At 41.6% G+C, this 18,553-nt stretch overlaps 1 protein-coding gene across 1 annotated transcript in view; it reads left to right on the top strand.

The window, feature by feature from the left end:
* The window catches only part of LOC115111533 (transmembrane protein 132C-like), a 211,391-nt gene that overhangs the window by 16,372 nt on the left and 176,466 nt on the right, over positions 1–18,553 (top strand). Inside the window, exon 2 of the mRNA XM_029637679.2 lies at positions 16,278–17,166. Coding sequence (XP_029493539.1) covers positions 16,278–17,166 — 889 coding nt within the window. The remainder of the gene's footprint in view (positions 1–16,277; positions 17,167–18,553) is intronic.

Below are 18,553 nucleotides of genomic sequence, written 5' to 3'. Positions count from 1 at the left end.
ATCTGGTCAGCTTTGTAGTTCTAGACGGATGTTTGACTGTAGTTGTACTTTGGTGTGAGATACTAGCTTCTCTTCCCTGGCAGCCTAGGATGATCTGATCTCAGTGAGGTGTCTGAACTGTGGTGGTGTATTAAAGAACATCCTGAGGCTGAATCCAACTGACACGTCCTCCATCCTCTAATGTGAGCTGCCCTCCATTTCTCACAGCCATTAAAGAAGCCTGTAGCTCAGTCAGTCATTGGTTTTAAATCCGCACACTTCCTTCCACCACCATGCACAACAAATGGTTGCTACTGCTACACTGAGGTGTTGTGTTGTTATAGTCACATGTAGAGACCTGTACTGTAGAAATATGCTGTTGAGTATTTCACTTTTTTTTACATCTATTTGACAGGTTTTAGAATTTTGAGGGGAAATGACTAACGAGAGGGTTTGAAAAGGTGTGTGTGTGTGGCAGTGTGCAGATTACTTTCTTGCCTGCCGTCACACAGCCACCTATTTGATATGCCATTTTTAGACTCTGGGTATGTGTCTTCTGCAGTACAAAGAGGAGAGGGTTACATGCCAAGCTAGATGCTTAGCCTCTGACTGGAGAAGTAGCTATTGTCCTCAGGTCTCTTAGGCAAGTGATTGTTCCACAGATCCTCTTACTCCTCTCTATGCATAATTATCATTAAGAGTAGTTTTGATTACTTGTCATCAATGACATTGTGTGAAGTCAGTGGTAATATTTTTTCAATATTCTGTAGATGTCCTGATTTGTGATACGAGGACAGGAGGTCAACTGGTACTGTAGGTGTTATACTGTCCCAATGAAGAGAGAGTGAAGTGGTTTGTCATGGCCACTTGTAGCTGTTAAGGACCAGAGCAATAGACTCGACTCTGGTAAGGACTATCCTTGACTATCCCCCCCAGCTGTTATCTTTTTGGTTTCTGTCATGTTAGGAGGCAGAGGTAATATTGAAAAAACAGCTACATTCTCTCCACAGCTCCACCAATCTGTCTTCCATTACCTCGGTCCACACGGTGCGTATTGTTCTTACTCTGCTCTTCGCCATCATTGTTTTCGTCTCACGTGCTGAGTGCTCTTTGACTATTGGCAGTAGTCCTTGCCCAATTGTGTCGTAGCACTGCTCATACTACAAGATGCACAACCAACATTTCTGACAAGGCAGATAATTTGGGAAATCTGTCATGGGTCTGGAGAACGGAACATCAGTGCGTCCTTTACCCGCTCAAACTACCGAGTCCTGACCTAACTGATCCTAGCCCAAGTTTATATGATTTCACCCTAATCATGAAAATTAGTCTGGGAAAGCAAAAATGTGGTGAATTCATGGGAAAATCGGTTAGTGTATGCCCGGCATAATGTAACAGCCCGATGACGATAGTCACTACAATTCCTTATATTACAGCAATGTATCTGATCTTTTTTGTCTTCATATTTTGTAAATCTTCTGCAATGAATATCGCTGAGCTTCAAGTTGTGGTCTGAGAGCAATCCTTTTGGGTGATATGAAAGTGTAATCAGCATTTTATTGACCTGTGCATAGTCAGATGTGGCGAGAATGAAGATTTCAGTGTGTGTTTCCTGTAGTGAGACCGGCGGAGAAGTGAACTATATTTTTTTTACAATTAAAATGTTTTGCATTTTCTCATCCTCGTAATGTTTACTGGAACATTTTTATTTGGTTCCATACTTTATTTTTTACACCCGTTGTGCCCTGCACCGGGCAGTGTGTTGTCTGAGCAGTGTGTTGTCTGAGCAGTGTGTTGTCTGAGCAGTGTGTTGTCTGAGCAGCAGCGTATAGATCTTTGGTGGGTTTGTGTCCACTTATTCCCCTGGTCTGCTCTCATTATTAAATGTCCCTCAGTGCAGACAAAGAGGCCGACTCACTCTGCCCTCCGAGAGGCCCTGTGTTTGCCCTGATTTACGATATCACTTTGCAATAAAGGGCAGTGTGAGGGCAAGAGATTCATTAGGCGGTCAGTTTATGTTTTAGAAAAGTCCGGAGTGGCCCTGGGAATACTGATTGGCACACAAATCTGTGCTTGTCTCATCCTCCCTGTCCAGGCCAAAAGCTCTCTGGCCTGGCCTTGTATCCTCCCCTACAACCGTGTGCGCTGCCTGCTCTGGCACAATGGAGCCCTTCTTCTCTGCATCCAGGAGACCAGTAATGTCTACAGCCCAGCCCAGGTCACTCACTGATTGATAACCTCTGTGATAAGTGTTCCAGACACATCAGGCCTCATCGAAGCACCTGAACGTTCCTTTTTAGAAACTAATGGTGTCCCCGCTGTCTTTCACAGCGAGGCACATTGGGACATGAATGTGGTGGCCGGGGTTCTTCTCTTCTCTGCCCCACAGCTTTACCAAACACATCCAAGGAGTACAGCTACTGCTGCTGCTGTTTACTTTTCCCTGGTCAATACTCTTTCATCTCCAAGATGATGCTTTCTCTCATAAACTCAAAAATAGCTATTCTCTTAGGGAAGCCACAGGCCCATTACTCTTTATTAGCTCTTACCGTGTAGAATGTGGCCATCTATTTAAGGTCAGGCAGCAAACGGCTATAGCAGGTAGCTATAGTCGAAGAGGAAACTGTTCTACACACAGCAATTTGCACATGAGTAGTTATTATAGATGTAATTTTGCTCATCTCAGGGATAGAGAGGGAGGGGTAATAGCGCCTAGGGAAAATGTCCGTTTAAAGTGATCGTCGTGCTCCAAAAGTGCTCTTATTGACTCTGTCTAAATTATCCTCTTTCTGTGGGAAAAGTAAAAAATAATTTTGTTCTGCCCGATTCCATCAAACAAAAATCCCCAAATTCTGTTTTCTCTGTTTTGTTTTTCCAGGATTCTGTTTATTTATTTATTTTTTAAATCAGGTTTTCGGCCTCAAAATTGTTTGTTTTTTAAATAGAAAAACAACCAAATTGGATGTTCTAAGTCCACAACAATGATTAAACCACCTCAGGAGACCACCCTTGAGGTCTTGAAAAATCTATCAAATTTAGATTTTCGGGTGGGTTGCACTTTAATTCAAGTGTGCACCAGCCAGAGCCCATTGTTTGGATGATTTTCTGTAGTGTGCATGTGACTGCAGAGTTTGGTAAACAAATAGCCAATGGATTGATGCAAATAATAGTGATATCATTCTGGCACGTAGGCATAGGCTACTTTATAGTTAACATTTGATTGAGAAGGTTTTTGGGAAAGCCTTTCCATCTCTATGGTTATCATTAGCATCATCGCTAATGGCTACATAAAGTGTAGTCGTACGTGTGCACCTCAGACACACACAGACAGGGCCATTCCTATGCTGTTTCAGAAAGTTGCAGGAAACTACAAATCACTGAAGCATTTTGTTCATGTCTTATGATTAACTAGGGCAAATGAAATAATAAAGTTCATTATATTTAGTGGATTTACTACTAAGTTCAATACATTTTTGAATATCGTTGAATTTCTTTTTTATTGTCCGTCTTCTGTAATTCCGTCCAAACTTTCCATAGCATAGATTTTATACGGCCCTAGAAAAGTAAACAAGCAAAAATAATATCATATTGTATCGTGCATAGATTCGTCCCCTAGTGCCTTTGCCACTTTCTTACATTTCTTGGTGGCTCAACAACATAGATCATTCTCAAATGATGCTTGAAATAAAAATATATGTATTATTGTTGACACTAGGGCACATATTTAATAGCCCTTATTAATGACATATTATGATACATACGCTGTTGGTAATACATAGGGATGAGAGAGCTTTAAGTCATTCTTCATATTTAAGAAATGTCCCATTCAGATTAAAGTCAGGGCTGTGGACTGTGGGAGTCAAAGGTGTAAGAGAGAGGTACACACCCAGGAAGAGGAAAAGAAGAGAGGAGGAGGAACTGTCAAAGTCAACCATTATAGCCTTATCCCAGGAAACATGACCCCATTGGCCCCATGTGGGTATTCAGTGGGCAAGGTGGACACAGGTTAGCCCACTCCAAACCCACACCAGCCCAGCACGGGCTAGTCCACAGCAATCCCACACCAGCACCACATGGGTTAACCTACACCAGTCCCACATGATCTAGCCCACACATGGATGTGGGAAAGAACAAATAACATTTTAACAAGGCACACTTGTTAATTTAAGTGCATTCCAGGTGACTACCTCATGAAGCTGGTTGAGAGAATGCCAAGAATGTGCATCAAGGCAAAGGGTGGCTACTTTGAAGAATCAAATATATAATATGATTCCATATGTGTTCATTCATAGTTTTGATGACTTCACTATTATTCTACAATGTAGAAAATAGTACAAATAAAGAAAAACCTGGTGTGTCCAAGCTTTTGACTGATACTGTATATAAATGTTTTTTTTTCTTCCAAAAAAAAGTGCACTGGGCCTTTAATGAATCCACCAGATCAGAAGCAGTAGGGATGACCAGAGATGTTCTCTTGATATGTACGTGAATTGGACCATTTCCTGTCCTGCTAAGCATTGAAGATGTAAGGCATAATTTTAGGTGTCAGGGAAAAGGTATGGAATAAAAAATGTTCTTTAGGAATGTAGTGAAGAAAAAGACAAAAAAGACCACAAAAACTACTTGAGTACACCACTGAGTGAAACCAATGGTCCTTTATTGATGTCACTTGTTAAGGGGAGGAGACCGGTTAAAGACGGATTTTTAAGCCTTGAGACAATTGAGACATGGTTTGTGTATATGTACCATTCAGAGTATGAATGAGCAAGACAAACGATTTAAATGTCTTTAAACTGGGTATGGTGCCAGGTGCACCGTTTTGAGTGTGTCAAGAACTGCAACACTGCTGGGTTTTTTCACACTTAACTGTTTCCCGTGTGTTTCAAGAATGATCCACTACCCAAAGAACATCCAGCCAACTTGACACAACTGTGGCCAATATCCCTGTGTAATCCTTTCGATCCTTTCGACAATCAAATCAAATTGTATTTGTCATATTTGCTGAATACAACAGTAAGAAAAATACCTAGAGAAAAATAAGAATTAATTCAAGAGCAGCAGTAAAATAACAATAGCAAGGCTATAAACAGGGGTTACCAGTACAATGTGCGGTTAGTCAAGGTAATTGAGGTAATATATACATGTAGGTAGAGTTATTAAATTGACTTATGCATAGATAATAACCAGATAGTGGTTTCTCAAATGACTGCCTCGCCTGGTTCACTGACTACTTTTCAGACAGAGTTCAATGTGTCAAATCGGAGGCCCTGTTGTCCGGACCTCTGGCAGTCTCTATGGGGGTTCAATTCTCGGACTGACTCTTTTCTCTGTGTACATCAATGATGTCGCTCTTGCTGCTGGTGATTCTCTGAATAATCTCTACGCAGACGACACCATTCTGTATATTTCTGGCCCTTCTTTGGACACTGTGTTAACTAACCTCCAGACGAGCTTCAATGTCATACAACTCTCCTTCCGTGGCCTCCAACTGCTCTTAAATGCAAGTAAAACTAAATGCATGCTCTTCAACTGATCGCTGCCTGCACCTGCACGCCTGTCCAGCATCACTACTCTGGACAATTCTGACTTAGAATATGTGGACAACTACAAATACCTAGGTGTCTGGTTAGACTGTAAACTCTCCTTCGACTCACATTAAGCATCTCCAATCCAAAATGAAATCTATAATCTGCTTCCTATTTCACAACAAAGCCTCCTTCACTCATGCTGCCAAACATACCCTTGTAAAACTGACTATCCTGACGTTCCTTGACTTCGGTGATGTTATTTACAAAATCGCCTCCAACACTCTACTCAGCAAATTGGATGCAGTCCATCACAGTGCCATAAGTTTTGTCACCAAAGCCCCATATACTACCCACACTGCGACCTGTATGTACTCGTTGGCTAGCCTTCGCTTCCTATTCGTCGCCAAACCCACTGGCTCCAGGTCATCTATAAGTCTTGCTAGGTAAAGCCCTGCCTTATCTCCGCTCACTGGTCACCATAGCAGCACCCACCCGTAGCACACGCTCCAGTAGATATATTTCACTGGTCACCCCCAAAGCCAATTCCTCCTTTGGCCGCCTATCCTTCCAGTTCTCTGCTGCAAATGGCTGGAATGAATTGCAAAAATCACTGAAGCTGTAGACCCATATCTCCCTCACTAACTTTAAGCACCAGCTGTCAGAGCAGCTCACAGATCACTGTACCTGTACATAGCCCATCTGTAAATAGCCCATCCAACTACCTCATCCCCATACTGTTTTTTTTTTGCTCCTTTGCACCCCAGTATCTCTACTTGCACATTCATCTTCTGCACATCTATCACTCTAGTGTTTAATCGCTAAATTGAAATTATTTCACCAATATGGCCTATTTATTGCCCTACCTCCCTTATCTTACCTCATTTGCACACACTGTATATAGACCTTTTTTTCTCTATTGTGTTATTGACTATGTTTGTTAATTCCATGTGTAACTCTGCATTGTTGTTTGTGTCGTACTGCTTTGCTTTATCTTGGTCAGGTCGCAGTTGTAAATGAGAACTTGTTCTCAACTAGCCTACCTGGTTAAATAAAGTTGGGGAAAAAAACAGTAGCAGCAGCAGCGTAATAAAGGAGGGGTGGGGGGGGGCAATGCAAATAGTCTGGGTAGCCATTTGATTATACTATCAATAGTCTTATGGCTTGGGGGTAGAAGCTGTTTAGAAGCCTCTTGGACGTAGACTTGGCGCTCTGGTACCGCTTGCCGTGCGGTAGCAGAGAGAACAGTCTATGACTAGGGTGGCTGGAGTCTTTGACCATTTTTTAGGGCCTTCCTCTGACACCGCCTGGCATAGAGGTCCTGGATGGCAGGATGCTTGGCCCCAGTGATGTACTGCGCCGTGCGCACTACCCTACCCCACGTTGGGTTTGGCCGGAGTAGGCCGTCATTGTAAATAAGAATTTGTTTTTACCTGACTTGCCAAGTTAAATAAAAACTAAAAACTCTGTAGTGCCTTGCGGTCGGAGGCAGAGCAGTTGCCATACCAGGCAGTGATGCAACCAGTCAGGCAGGATGTTCTCGATGGTGCAGCTTTAGAACCTTTTGAGGATCTGAAGACCCATGCCAAATCTTTTCAGTCTCCTGAGGGGGAATAGGTTTTGCTGTGCCCTCTTCCCGACTGTCTTGGAGTGCTTGGACCATGTTAGTTTGTTGGTGATGTGTACACCAAGGAACTTGAAGCTCTCAACCTGATCAACTACAGCCCCGTCGATGAGAATGGGGGTGTCCTCGGCCCTCCTTTTCCTGTAGTCCACAATCGTCTCCTTTGTCTTGATCACGTTGAGGAAGAGTTTGTTGTCCTGGCACCAGACGGCCAGGTCTCTGACCTCCTCCCTATATGCTGTCTTGTCGTTGTTGGTGATCAGGTCTACCACTGTCATCAGCAAACTTAATGTTGGTGTTGGAGTCGTGCCTGGCCGTGGAGTCATGAATGAACAGGGAGTACAGGAGGGCAGTGTGGAGTGCAATAGAGATTGCATCATCTGTGGATCTGTTGGGGCGGTATGCAAATTGGAGTGGGTCTAGTGTTTCTGGGATCATGGTGTTGATGTGAGCCATGACCAGCCTTTCAAAGCACTTCATGGCTACAGACGTCAGTGCTACAGGTCGGTAGTCATTTAGGCAGGCTACCTTAGTGTTCTTGGGCACAGGGACTATGGTGGTCTGCTTGAAACATGTTGGTATTACAGACTCAGACAGGGAGAGGTTGAAAATGTCAGTGAAGACACTTGCCAGTTGGTCAGCGCATGCTCGGAGTCCACGTCTTGGTAATCCGTCTGGCTCTGCGGCCTTGTGAAAGTTGACCTGTTTAAAGGTCTTACTCACATAGGCTGAGCTGAACATGATCACACAGTCCTCTGGAACTGCTGATATTCTCATGCGTGTTTCAGTGTTACTTGCCTCGAAGCGAGCATGGAAGTAATTTAGCTCGTCTGTTAGGCTCGTGTCACTGGGCAGCTACCGGCTGTGCTTCCCTTTGTAGTCTGTAATAGTTTCCAAGCCCTGCCACCTCCGACGAGCGTCGGAGCCGGTGTCGTACTGTTCAATCTTAGTCCTGTATTGACGCTTTGCCTGTTTGATGGTTTGCCGGAGGTCATAGCGGGATTTCTTATAAGCTTCCGGGTTATTGTCCCGCTCCTTGAAAGCGGCAGCTCTACCCTTTAGCTCAGTGCAAATGTTGCCTGTAATCCATGGCTTCTGGTTGGGGTATGTAACTACAGTCATTGTGGGGATGACGTCATTGATGCACTTATTGATGAAGCGTGACTGATGTGGTGTACTCCTCAATGCCATCGGAAGAGTCCCGGAACTTATTCCAGTCTGTCCTGGAAAACAGTTTTGTAGCTTAGCATCCATTTCATCTGACCACTTTTTTATTGACTGAGTCACTGGTGCTTCCTGCTTTAGTTTTTGCTTGTAAGCAGGAATCAGGAGGACAGAATTATGGTCAGATTTGCCAAGTGAAGGGCGAGGGAGAGCTTTGTACCCATCTCTCTGTGTGGAGTAAAGGGGGTCACTACAAAGATACAGGCATCATTCCTAACTCAATTGCCAGAGAGGAAGGGGGAAAAAAATCAATTTAAGGTATTGAGAGAACTTGATACATTGTATCAGAAAGACAACAAAGTTGTTAGTATCATACATACAGTAACTCATTAAACCAAAAAAATGCCTGTGTTATCGACGGTTATATCGATCCACTAATACAGGACTATTAAACACACAGGCTTCATTTGTAAATTATGTTTGAGTGTTGGAATGTGTCCCTCGGGGATTCGATCTTGCAACAGTTACTAGTTGCACTAGGCTTATGTATATTTAAACCCAAATACATTTAGACTTTTACTCAAGTACTATTTTACTGGGTGACTTTTACTTGAGTCATGTTCTATTAAGGTATCTTTACTTTTACTCAAGTATGACATATGACATTGGATACTTTTTCCACCACTGCTTTCAACTTTATTCACCTGGTCAGTCTATTTCATGGAAAGAGCAGGTGTTCCTAATGTTTTGTACACTCAATGTACATGATTTATTTCCATTCCAAGCACTGGCATGCTGACTCTTGGTTACTATGGATTTAGGTTCAAAGTTTTCCCATCCCTCTTTATTTCCTTTTTCACTCTTGATGTTTTCTGTTTTTTTGAGGTTGAGCCAATTCCAGAGACTGATTCCATCAGAGATTTGCATACAAATACCCAGCGCCTGGGAAATGGGATCTCACAGTTGTCTATGGGTGTAAGCATATTGTAGACTACAATATGCTGCAGTTACTCTACCACATAGTCACATAATGAACTACTCAAAGGTTGGTGGCTTCAAGCTGCTTTTATTAAGATACAAATGAAAACAAATCATTTGTGTAAAAGGTTTAAGAATTATTTTCTGATGTAAAAACACATTCAGTGCTTTGTGTATTTGTTGTAAACATACAATTCCAACCTCCTTTATTACATAGATTAATTGATGTATCTCCAGCATGTTATTTTACAATGAGCATAGAATGGCTTTGTCTTTCTACAAAGCTGCCTCACAAAGATTGCATCGAGGAATGTAGCTATCTGCTTTTGAATACACATGTCAAATTCATAACTATTTTTTTATTGGTAGATTTTATGTGGTCACACAGGGCTTCCATTTGTTGCTGGTGCTTTGAATGGAATTCAAAAATCTGACTTTTTACGTTCTAGGGAGTTTGAATTTATAACATCCCTTTTTTTCTTCCTTTAAACTTTCGTCCTCTCAGTTTAGAAATCTTACTGCTAAATTCGGTCACCAACAAATTAAAATTATGTTGATTAATAAGGTTAATTAACTTCTTCTTTATTTTGTATCAAATGTTCACAAATGGCTAGAATGGTCCTCAGACATTTAAACAAGGCATCATTTAACAATGACACACCATCCCCTTGGGCCATTCAGTATAATTTTGTAAATTACGGATCATTCAACCAAGTTTAATCAAAATCGGGCCAGTGGTTTCTGAGAAATCGTGTGTGACTGACATACATACAGTTGATAACTATAGCGCCCCCCCTTGGGCCATTTTGTAAATGCCGGATCTCTATGGCAAGGCATATCATTCACCTAAGTTTAGTCAAAATTGGGTCAGTGGGGTCTGAGATATTGTGTGGGTCAGTTACTCATGTCCCTGAGCATGTGAGTCAAACAGATCAATAGATGTACAGTACCAGTCAAAAGTTTGGACACACTTACTCATTCAAGGGTTTTTCTTTATTTTTAATATATTCTACATTGTATAATAATAGTGAAGACATCAAAACTATGAAATAACACATATGGAATCATGTAGTAACCAAAAAAGTGTTAAACAAATCAGAATATATTTTATATTTGAGATTCTTCAAAGTAGCTACCCTTTGCCTTGATGACAGCTGTGCATACTCTTGGCATTCTCTCAAACAGCTTCACCTGGATTGCGTTTCCAACAGTCTTGAAGGAGTTCACACATACATTACCTTTCAGAAGTTTGGGGTCACTTAGAAATGTCATTGTTTTCCATGAAAACATACATGAACTGAGTTGCAAAATTAATAGGAAAAATAGTCAAGATGTTGACAAGGTTATAAATAATGATTTTTAATTGAAATAATAATTGTGTCCTTCAAACTTTGCTTTCATCAAATAATCATCAATTTGCAGCAATTACAGCCCTGCAGACCTTTGACATTCTAGTTGTCAATTTGTTGAGGTAATCTGAAAATATTTCACCCCATGCTTCCTGAAGCACTTCCCACAAGTTGGATTGGCTTGATGGGCACTTCTTACGTACCATACGGACAAGCTGCTCCCACAACAGCTCAATAGGGTTGAGATCCGGTGACTGTGCTGGACTCTCCATGATCCCTTTAACCCTGTACAAATCTCCCACTTTACCACCACCAAAGCACCCCCAGAACATCACATTGCCTCCACCATGCTTGACAGATGACGTCAAGCACTCCTCCAGCATCTTTTCATTTTTTCTGCGTCTCACCTCAAACTTAGATTCGTCTGTCCATAACACTTTTTTCCAATCTTCCTCTGTCCAGTGTCTGTGTTATTTTGCCCATCTTAATCTTTTCTTTTCGTTGGCCAGTGTGAGATATGGCTTTTTCTTTGCAAATCTGCCTAGAAGGCCAGCATCCCGGAGTCGCCTCTTCACTGGTGATGTTGAGACTGGTGTTTTGCGGGTACTATTTAAAGAAGCTGCCAGTTGAAGACTTGTGAGGCGTCTGTTTCTCAAACTAGACACTCTAATGTACTTGTCCTCTTGCTCAGTTGTGCAACGGGGCCTCCCACTCCTCTTTCTATTCTGGTTAAAGACAGTTTGTGCTGTTCTGTGAAGGGAGTAGTACACAGCATTGTACGAGATCTTCAGTTTCATGGCAATTTCTCGCATGGAATAGCCTTCATTTCTCAGAAGAATAGACTGACGAGTTTCAGAGAAAAGGTCTTTGTTTCTGGCCATTTTGAGCCTGTACTCAAACCCACAAATGCTGATGCTCCAGATACTCAACTAGTCTAAAGAAGGCCAGTTTTATTGCTTCTTTAATTAGCACAACAGTTTTCAGCTGTGCTAACATAATTACAAAAGGGTTTTCTAATGATCAATTTAACCTTTTTAAAATGACAAACTTGGATTAGCTAACACAATGTGCCATTGGAATACGGGAGGGATGGTTGCTGATAATGGGCCTCTGTATGCCTATGTAGATATTCCATTACAAAAAACAGCTGATTCAAGCTACAGTAGTCATTTACAACATTAACAATGTCTACACTGTATTTCTGATCAATTTGATGTAATTTTAATGGACAAAAAAATAGATTTTCTTTAAAAAAACAAGGACATTTCTAAATGACCCCAAACTTTTTAAAGGTAGTGTATGTTGAGCACTTGCTTTTCCTTCACTCTGCGATCCAACTCATCCCAAACCATCTCAATTGGGTTGAGGTCGGGTTATTGTGGAGGCCAGATCATCTGATGCAGCACTCCATCACTCTCCTTCTTGGTCAAATAGCCCTTGCACAGCCTGGAGGTGTGTTGGGTCATTGTCCTGTTGAAGAACACATGATTGTCCCACTAAGCGCAAACCAGATGGGATGGCGTATCGCTGCAGGATGCTGTGGTAGCCATGCTGGTTAAGTGTGCCTTGAATTCTAAATAAATCACTGACAGTGTCACCAGCAAAGCACCTCCACACCATCTTCAATGCCTCATGTGGGAACCACACATGCAGAGATCATCCGTTACTCTGCATCTAACAAAGACACAGCGGTTGGATCCAAAAATCTCAAATTTGGACTCATTAGACCAAAGGACAGATTTCCACCAATCTAATGTCCATTGCTCATGTTTCTTCTCTAAAGTAGTCTCTTCTTCTTATTGGTTTAATTTAGTAATGGTTTCTTTGCAGCAATTCGACCATGAAGGCCTCATGCAGTCTCCTTTGAACAGTTGATGTTGAGATGTGTCTGTTACTTGAACTCTGTGAAGCATTTATTTGGGCAGCAATTTCTGAGGCTGGTAACTCTAAAGAACTTTATCCTCTGCAGCAGAGGTAACTCTGGGTCTTCCTTTCCTGTGGCGGTCCTCATTCATCATTGTGCTTGATGGTTTTTGCAACGGCACTTGAAAAAACTGTTCAAAGTTCTTGAAATGTTCCGTATTGATTGACCTTCATGCCTTAAAGTAATGATGGACTGTCATTTCCCTTTGCTTATTTGAGCTGTTCTTACCAAAATATGGACTTGCTTTTACCAAATAGGGCTATCTTCTGTATTCCACCCCTACCTTGTCACAACACAACTGATTGGCTCAAACGCATTAAGAAGGAAAGAAATTCCACAAATGAACTTTTAACAAGGCACACCTGTTTAATTTATATGCATTTCAGGTGACTACCTCATGAAGCTGGTCGAGAGAATGTCAATAGTGTGCAAAGCTGTCATTTAAGGCAAAGTGTGGCTACTTTGAAGAATCTCAAATATAAAATAATATACTTTTGTGGTTACTGCATGATTCCATATGTGTAATTTCATAGTTTTGTCTTCACTATTATTCTACAATGTAGAAAATAGTACATTTTTTAAACAATTATTGAATGAATTCGTGTGTCCAAACCTTTGACTGGTACTGTAAACATGTGCCGTTATATTGCCACCGTGTGGTCGATATGAATTTTCTTGCATATGTTGAGTCTTGACAGTGTTTGCAACATGTGTACCAAATGGTGTTACAATATGAATATCCTTGACAGATTTATATGCTTTTACGTGCCAGACCACACCCACCTGAATGTTTATTGTCAATAGTGGCCATGTTGTTTTAGGTACTAGTCTGTAAAATATTTTTGAGAGACCTTTGTCCATAGTTTCCAAATATCAAGTTTTGTGCAGATCGGTCATTCGGTGCTCGAAGAGTATAACAACAAATACATAATGGCGGACCTTATGGGTCCCTGAGGCAAATGTGTTCCTTGTGAGGAGAGGAAACTATGTACTGAATTTCATGAATTTAGGTCAAAACGGGGTGAGGAGCGTGACCTTTTAAAGTTTGCATTTTCAATCTCTTGTTATAGTGCCACCACCTGGCCAATCGCCGATTACTATGGCAAGATGCATCATTCACCCAAGTGCTGCCTTAGATATCGCGTGTGACTAATGTATGAATGTACTAACAGACGGAGCCAGATCCACAGTCCCTTCCCCGATTTCATTGTGGGGGACAACAAATTCAGTCAACTTCGCAATAATACATTAAGTCTATAAAGGTTTTCCTTTCAGCACACACTGCATAGCTCATCTCTGTGATAACGCTTAACATTGACAGGTAATTCTTCTCTTGAAAATATCTCAGACTTTTGTTGACTCCATAGACACCAAAATGTTGCCCATGCAGTGTATGGTATTTGTCATTCACTGTCAATACAGCGTGACTAACGGTTAGAAAATGGTCATTTGACAGCTGTTAACAAGGGAATAAATCTGACTGACTTTAAAAACAGGCTGATTGACTAAGAAGATGAGTGATCCCATTCGTAGATGTGTATACGTGCACTTAACAGTGTTCTATGTGAAGCATTAGCCTATGTATGTGAGGCACAAAGGGACATTTCATTCCTTCTCAAGTGTGTTATGGCATCTGCAAAGCACAGACGATAAATATCATTATAGTAGAGACATGAGAGAAATGCTGAAGCCTTTGGAGTAAGTGCTTTGTCTTATAAGGCTTGCTGGATTGAGACAGCAACCTGAGATGTGAATAGAAACATTGCCACCATGGGACCACAGAGGAGGAGACTTTGTTCCTGATTGTTCTATCTTGTATTGCTCTTGCTGGACTATCAAGCTTTTAATTTGTTAATGTCGTCGTACCATCTGCAACAATGCTTCTTGTGTACAAACAACACTTCTCGAGTATGTTCAGAAAATAACAAATTACACTACGGTATAGTATTGTTCAATGGTCTCTGTCTTCTGTTATAACAGTGATGTATAACAAGTGATAACAAGTGATGTTTAAGTGGAGCTGTTATAGAGAGAGAGAGAGTCCCTAAAATAAACAGTGCGAGCCCCTTAGCTAAACAGTGTTGTATTGCCCTTCAGATGCAGAGGTAGGTAGGCTGCATCCCTCGCGACCTCCAGGCTGCCTCCATGGGCCAGACAGGGCCGAGGTCAAGTGGGCGCCATGAATCACAAATCCCTGGCTGATTTGTAAATTGTCGGGACATTGATTTACAAGGCTGTGGCTAAGGAATGAAATCCTCTCCCAGCAAACGTTGAAGATGGAAGTGTGCTGTGCGGGTGGGGGGAGGGGTGTAGTAATCACAGCAGATTGCTCTTAAAAGGAAGGTCATAGCCCACTCTTTGGGTGATTAAAACCTTTTTACCAGTGTCGTGTTTTCTCCCTCATCACACAGGCCATCATAGAGTGGGACCTGTTAACAATGGCCCACCAGAAACAACTCATGATTACTCCACATTACATACATAAACTCCAATGATTACATTCATTCATACAGTATGTTCATGTACATCTTGCTAATTTAAAGGTGATATATTCAGAAATAGCTCCGCCATTTCCTGGTTGCTAAAATTCGAATAGTTTGCCTAATTTCAGTTTGTGACAAAACAAGCAGTGTATAGTGTAGAAAATCACTTTACCACCTAAAACATATTTTCAATAACCGAAAATATTGTTTTCAGCTGTTTGAAGCTGCCCTACAAAACTGAAGGTAAAAGATGCAAAAAACAAATTTAAGAACGGGAAGCATAGAAATAGCGCACATTGAACAGATCTGCCGCTTGTTAGACTTGGTTCAATGAGAATGACAGATTTATAACTCACATTTCTATGTGAATTTGATCGGGTCACCCGAAAAAATACAGAATTTCAGCTTTAACACATAGTGAATTGTAGGTACATACATTTTCATGAACATTATACATATTTAAATGTTTACTTGTTCTTGTTTTATCACAATCTGTGTTGATAATCTTGTCATCATACTGTTGGTGTCGTCTGTGTTGGTGCCTCTACTCTCCGTCGGCACCTCTCTGGCTTTGTGCAGTACTCTTTGTTCTCACACTAGAATATTGCATATTTCCCTTCCATCTGGAGCATGAGCTGAGCTCAGCTGAAAGATTGATTTACCAGAGGTTCAATATAATTGGATCTCACTCCGTTTTCAGAGCAGAATATTTTGAATGTTAGGTGCAGCCAACAGGAAGGGAGCGGGGGAGGGGCAGCAAAGCATGAAAAAGGTACTAGTTCTAAGTAGAATATCATTGACCAAAACTTATGATGTGGTTATTCCAGATGTGCTTCCCAGAAATGTGACCATTTCGGTCTTTGTGAATTTCAAATCAATATGTATTATTATTATTGTTTTATTACAACATGAGAAAATATATGGATAGTAATGTAATGTGCAATGGTCCTGACTCATGGAGTTAGTTTCCTTCATTTTAAGAATATCAAAACATTATTATAACCGTATACCATGAAATTACATCTACAACATAATTAAATGTATTGTAAAGTAGGCCTGACAGTAGCTTACATTAGTCAGTGTCATCTCTGCTGTCTGTGTGTAGTTCTATCAGTTCTGTCTGTTAAACTCCAGTCCAAATGGCCATTCTAGTTTTACCCGAGGGAAGCTTTAGAGGAAATTTACAGGATTTAGAACAAGCAAGCACTGTCTGAGCTTGTCCTGACTCAGCCCTTCTTTTCTGTCTTGTAGTAGCAGACTGTCGAGTCTTGGAGGGATTGCAGAGGTTTTCGTCCATCCCCACCTACTTGCCTGTCAACTACCAGGTGGTCAACGCAGAGTCTGCCTTCTTCCTGAAGGAGGCCAACCAGGAGTTTATGAGGAACTCCAGCCTGCTGTCGCGGACAGAGCCCTTCTTCATTTATCAGGCCCGCAGCATGCCCTCAGTAAACGCCAGCTATGGACCCCTCTCTGTGGAGCAGCCTGTCCCCCCGGAGCTCATCCAGCACCCTGGAGCCTTTGTGGCGTCCTCCATGTTCACCTTCAACTGGAAGGTTCAGACCTTCATCATTCAGGAAAGGATCTACCTGGCCAAGCCCAGGGTCCAAGTGCTGTTCTATGTGGCCGGCAGGGACTGGGACGACTACAGCGCCATCGACAAGCTGCCCTGCGTACGCATGTTTGCCTTCCATGAGACCCAGGAGGTGCGTGGCACCTGCCAGCTGAAGGGGGAACTGGGGCTGTGTGTAGCTGAGCTGGAGCCCCTGGCTGGCTGGTTCAGCCCCCCCAGCGTAGTGCCTGGGCGTCAAAGGACCATAGAGTTGGCCGAGGGAACCACCGTGGAGCTCTACTACATGTTACAGTCAACAGAGGAAGGGGAGTGCCACTCGGAGGAGGCCCGGAAAGGCAACTCCATCCGCTCAGATCAGGAGGGTCTGTTCGGCTCATCCACCTCCACCCCCATGAGGAGGATCGGCAGTGTGCGTCTGTACCAGATCCCTGCCACTCCTTTCCTGACTGAACACAGGCTGGATAGTAACTTCCTGGTCATGGTGCCAGCCATGCCCATGAGGCAGAGGGACACTGTCTCTGCCTTCATCACTGCCTCAGCCTTCTCTCCTGTGGAAATGTTCACTCTAAGGTAAGACAATACTGTACATGCTCTGATATTAAAAGTTAATCATTAGACCTGTGCATATCTTCATACAAAGTGTCTCTTCAATGCTGTATTAAAGAGTGAAGCCTTTGAGAAATGAACAACTCTTTGTAATACAAATCAAATTAAATTGTATTTGTCACGTGCGCTGAATACAACAGGTGTAGTAGACCTTACAGTGAAATGTTTACTTACAGGCTCTAACCAATAGTGCAAAAAAGGTATTAGGTGAACAGTAGGTAGGTAAAGAAATAAAACAACAGTTGTAATTTAAAACACACTAGTTGTAATTCAATTAGCAAGGAGCATAGGGCAAGTGTAACGTTTGGTAGTTGTTAGTTCTGATTTAATTATAAAGTTACCTCAGTGTTTTTGCGGTCTCCAAAATGAAAGTTACTTTACTCATTTTAGCCAAGCTTATATAACTCAGTGAAAACAGGGAGTGGAGCATCTCTATCTCAGATAAATTGTCAGATTCATTGAAGCTGTAAATTGTAATTGGAATGTGCAGATGAGATTAAGTGATTTAGATAATTAACACACAATGCAAATGAGGATGTCATTAATTAAAATGCATTGCCATTAGCGTAATGACTGCAAGCCTGATCTTAATCACACTGGTTGGGAACATTTATAAACCATAAGAGATGTCGTGACTTAGGGTCAAGCCAATTTGTCAACCTGTGTCAATGAAAACAAGCCAACTGGCTGATTGGATTGTTTTCTGAGTAGGTGAGTGGAAATGCTGAAACTAGTTTAAGTTAGTTACACAATACTTTTCTCATCCTGAACCATGGAAATAGAGGACAAGTTGTCATAAATGTTCAATATATTCCATTGTTCTCAGACTCTAGATTTGATATCAATTCAATTCAATTCAATTCAAGGGCTTTATTGGCATGGGAAACATGTGTTAACATTGCCAAAGCAAGTGAGGTAGACAACATACAAAGTGAATATATAAAGTGAAAAACAACAAAAATTAACAGTAAACATTACACATACAGAAGTTTCAAAACAGTAAATACATTACAAATGTCATATTATATATATATATACAATGTACAAATAGTTAAAGGACACAAGATAAAATGAATAAGCATAAATATGGGTTGTATTTACAATGGTGTTTGTTCTTCACTGGTTGCCCTTTTCTCGTGGCAACAGGTCACAAATATTGCTGCTGTGATGGCACACTGTGGAATTTCACCCAAAAGATATGGGAGTTTTTCAAAATTGGATTTGTTTTCGAATTCTTTGTGGATCTGTGTAATCTGGGGGAAATATGTCTCTCTAATATGGTCATACATTGGGCAGGAGGTTAGGAAGTGCAGCTCAGTTTCCACCTCATTTTGTGGGCAGTGAGCACATA

The sequence above is a fragment of the Oncorhynchus nerka genome, linkage group LG27 (genome assembly GCF_034236695.1).
Source record: "Oncorhynchus nerka isolate Pitt River linkage group LG27, Oner_Uvic_2.0, whole genome shotgun sequence".
Lineage (NCBI taxonomy): Eukaryota > Metazoa > Chordata > Actinopteri > Salmoniformes > Salmonidae > Oncorhynchus > Oncorhynchus nerka.
The sequence above is the reverse complement of the archived record's forward strand: the minus strand, read 5'-3'. Positions and strand labels throughout refer to the sequence as shown.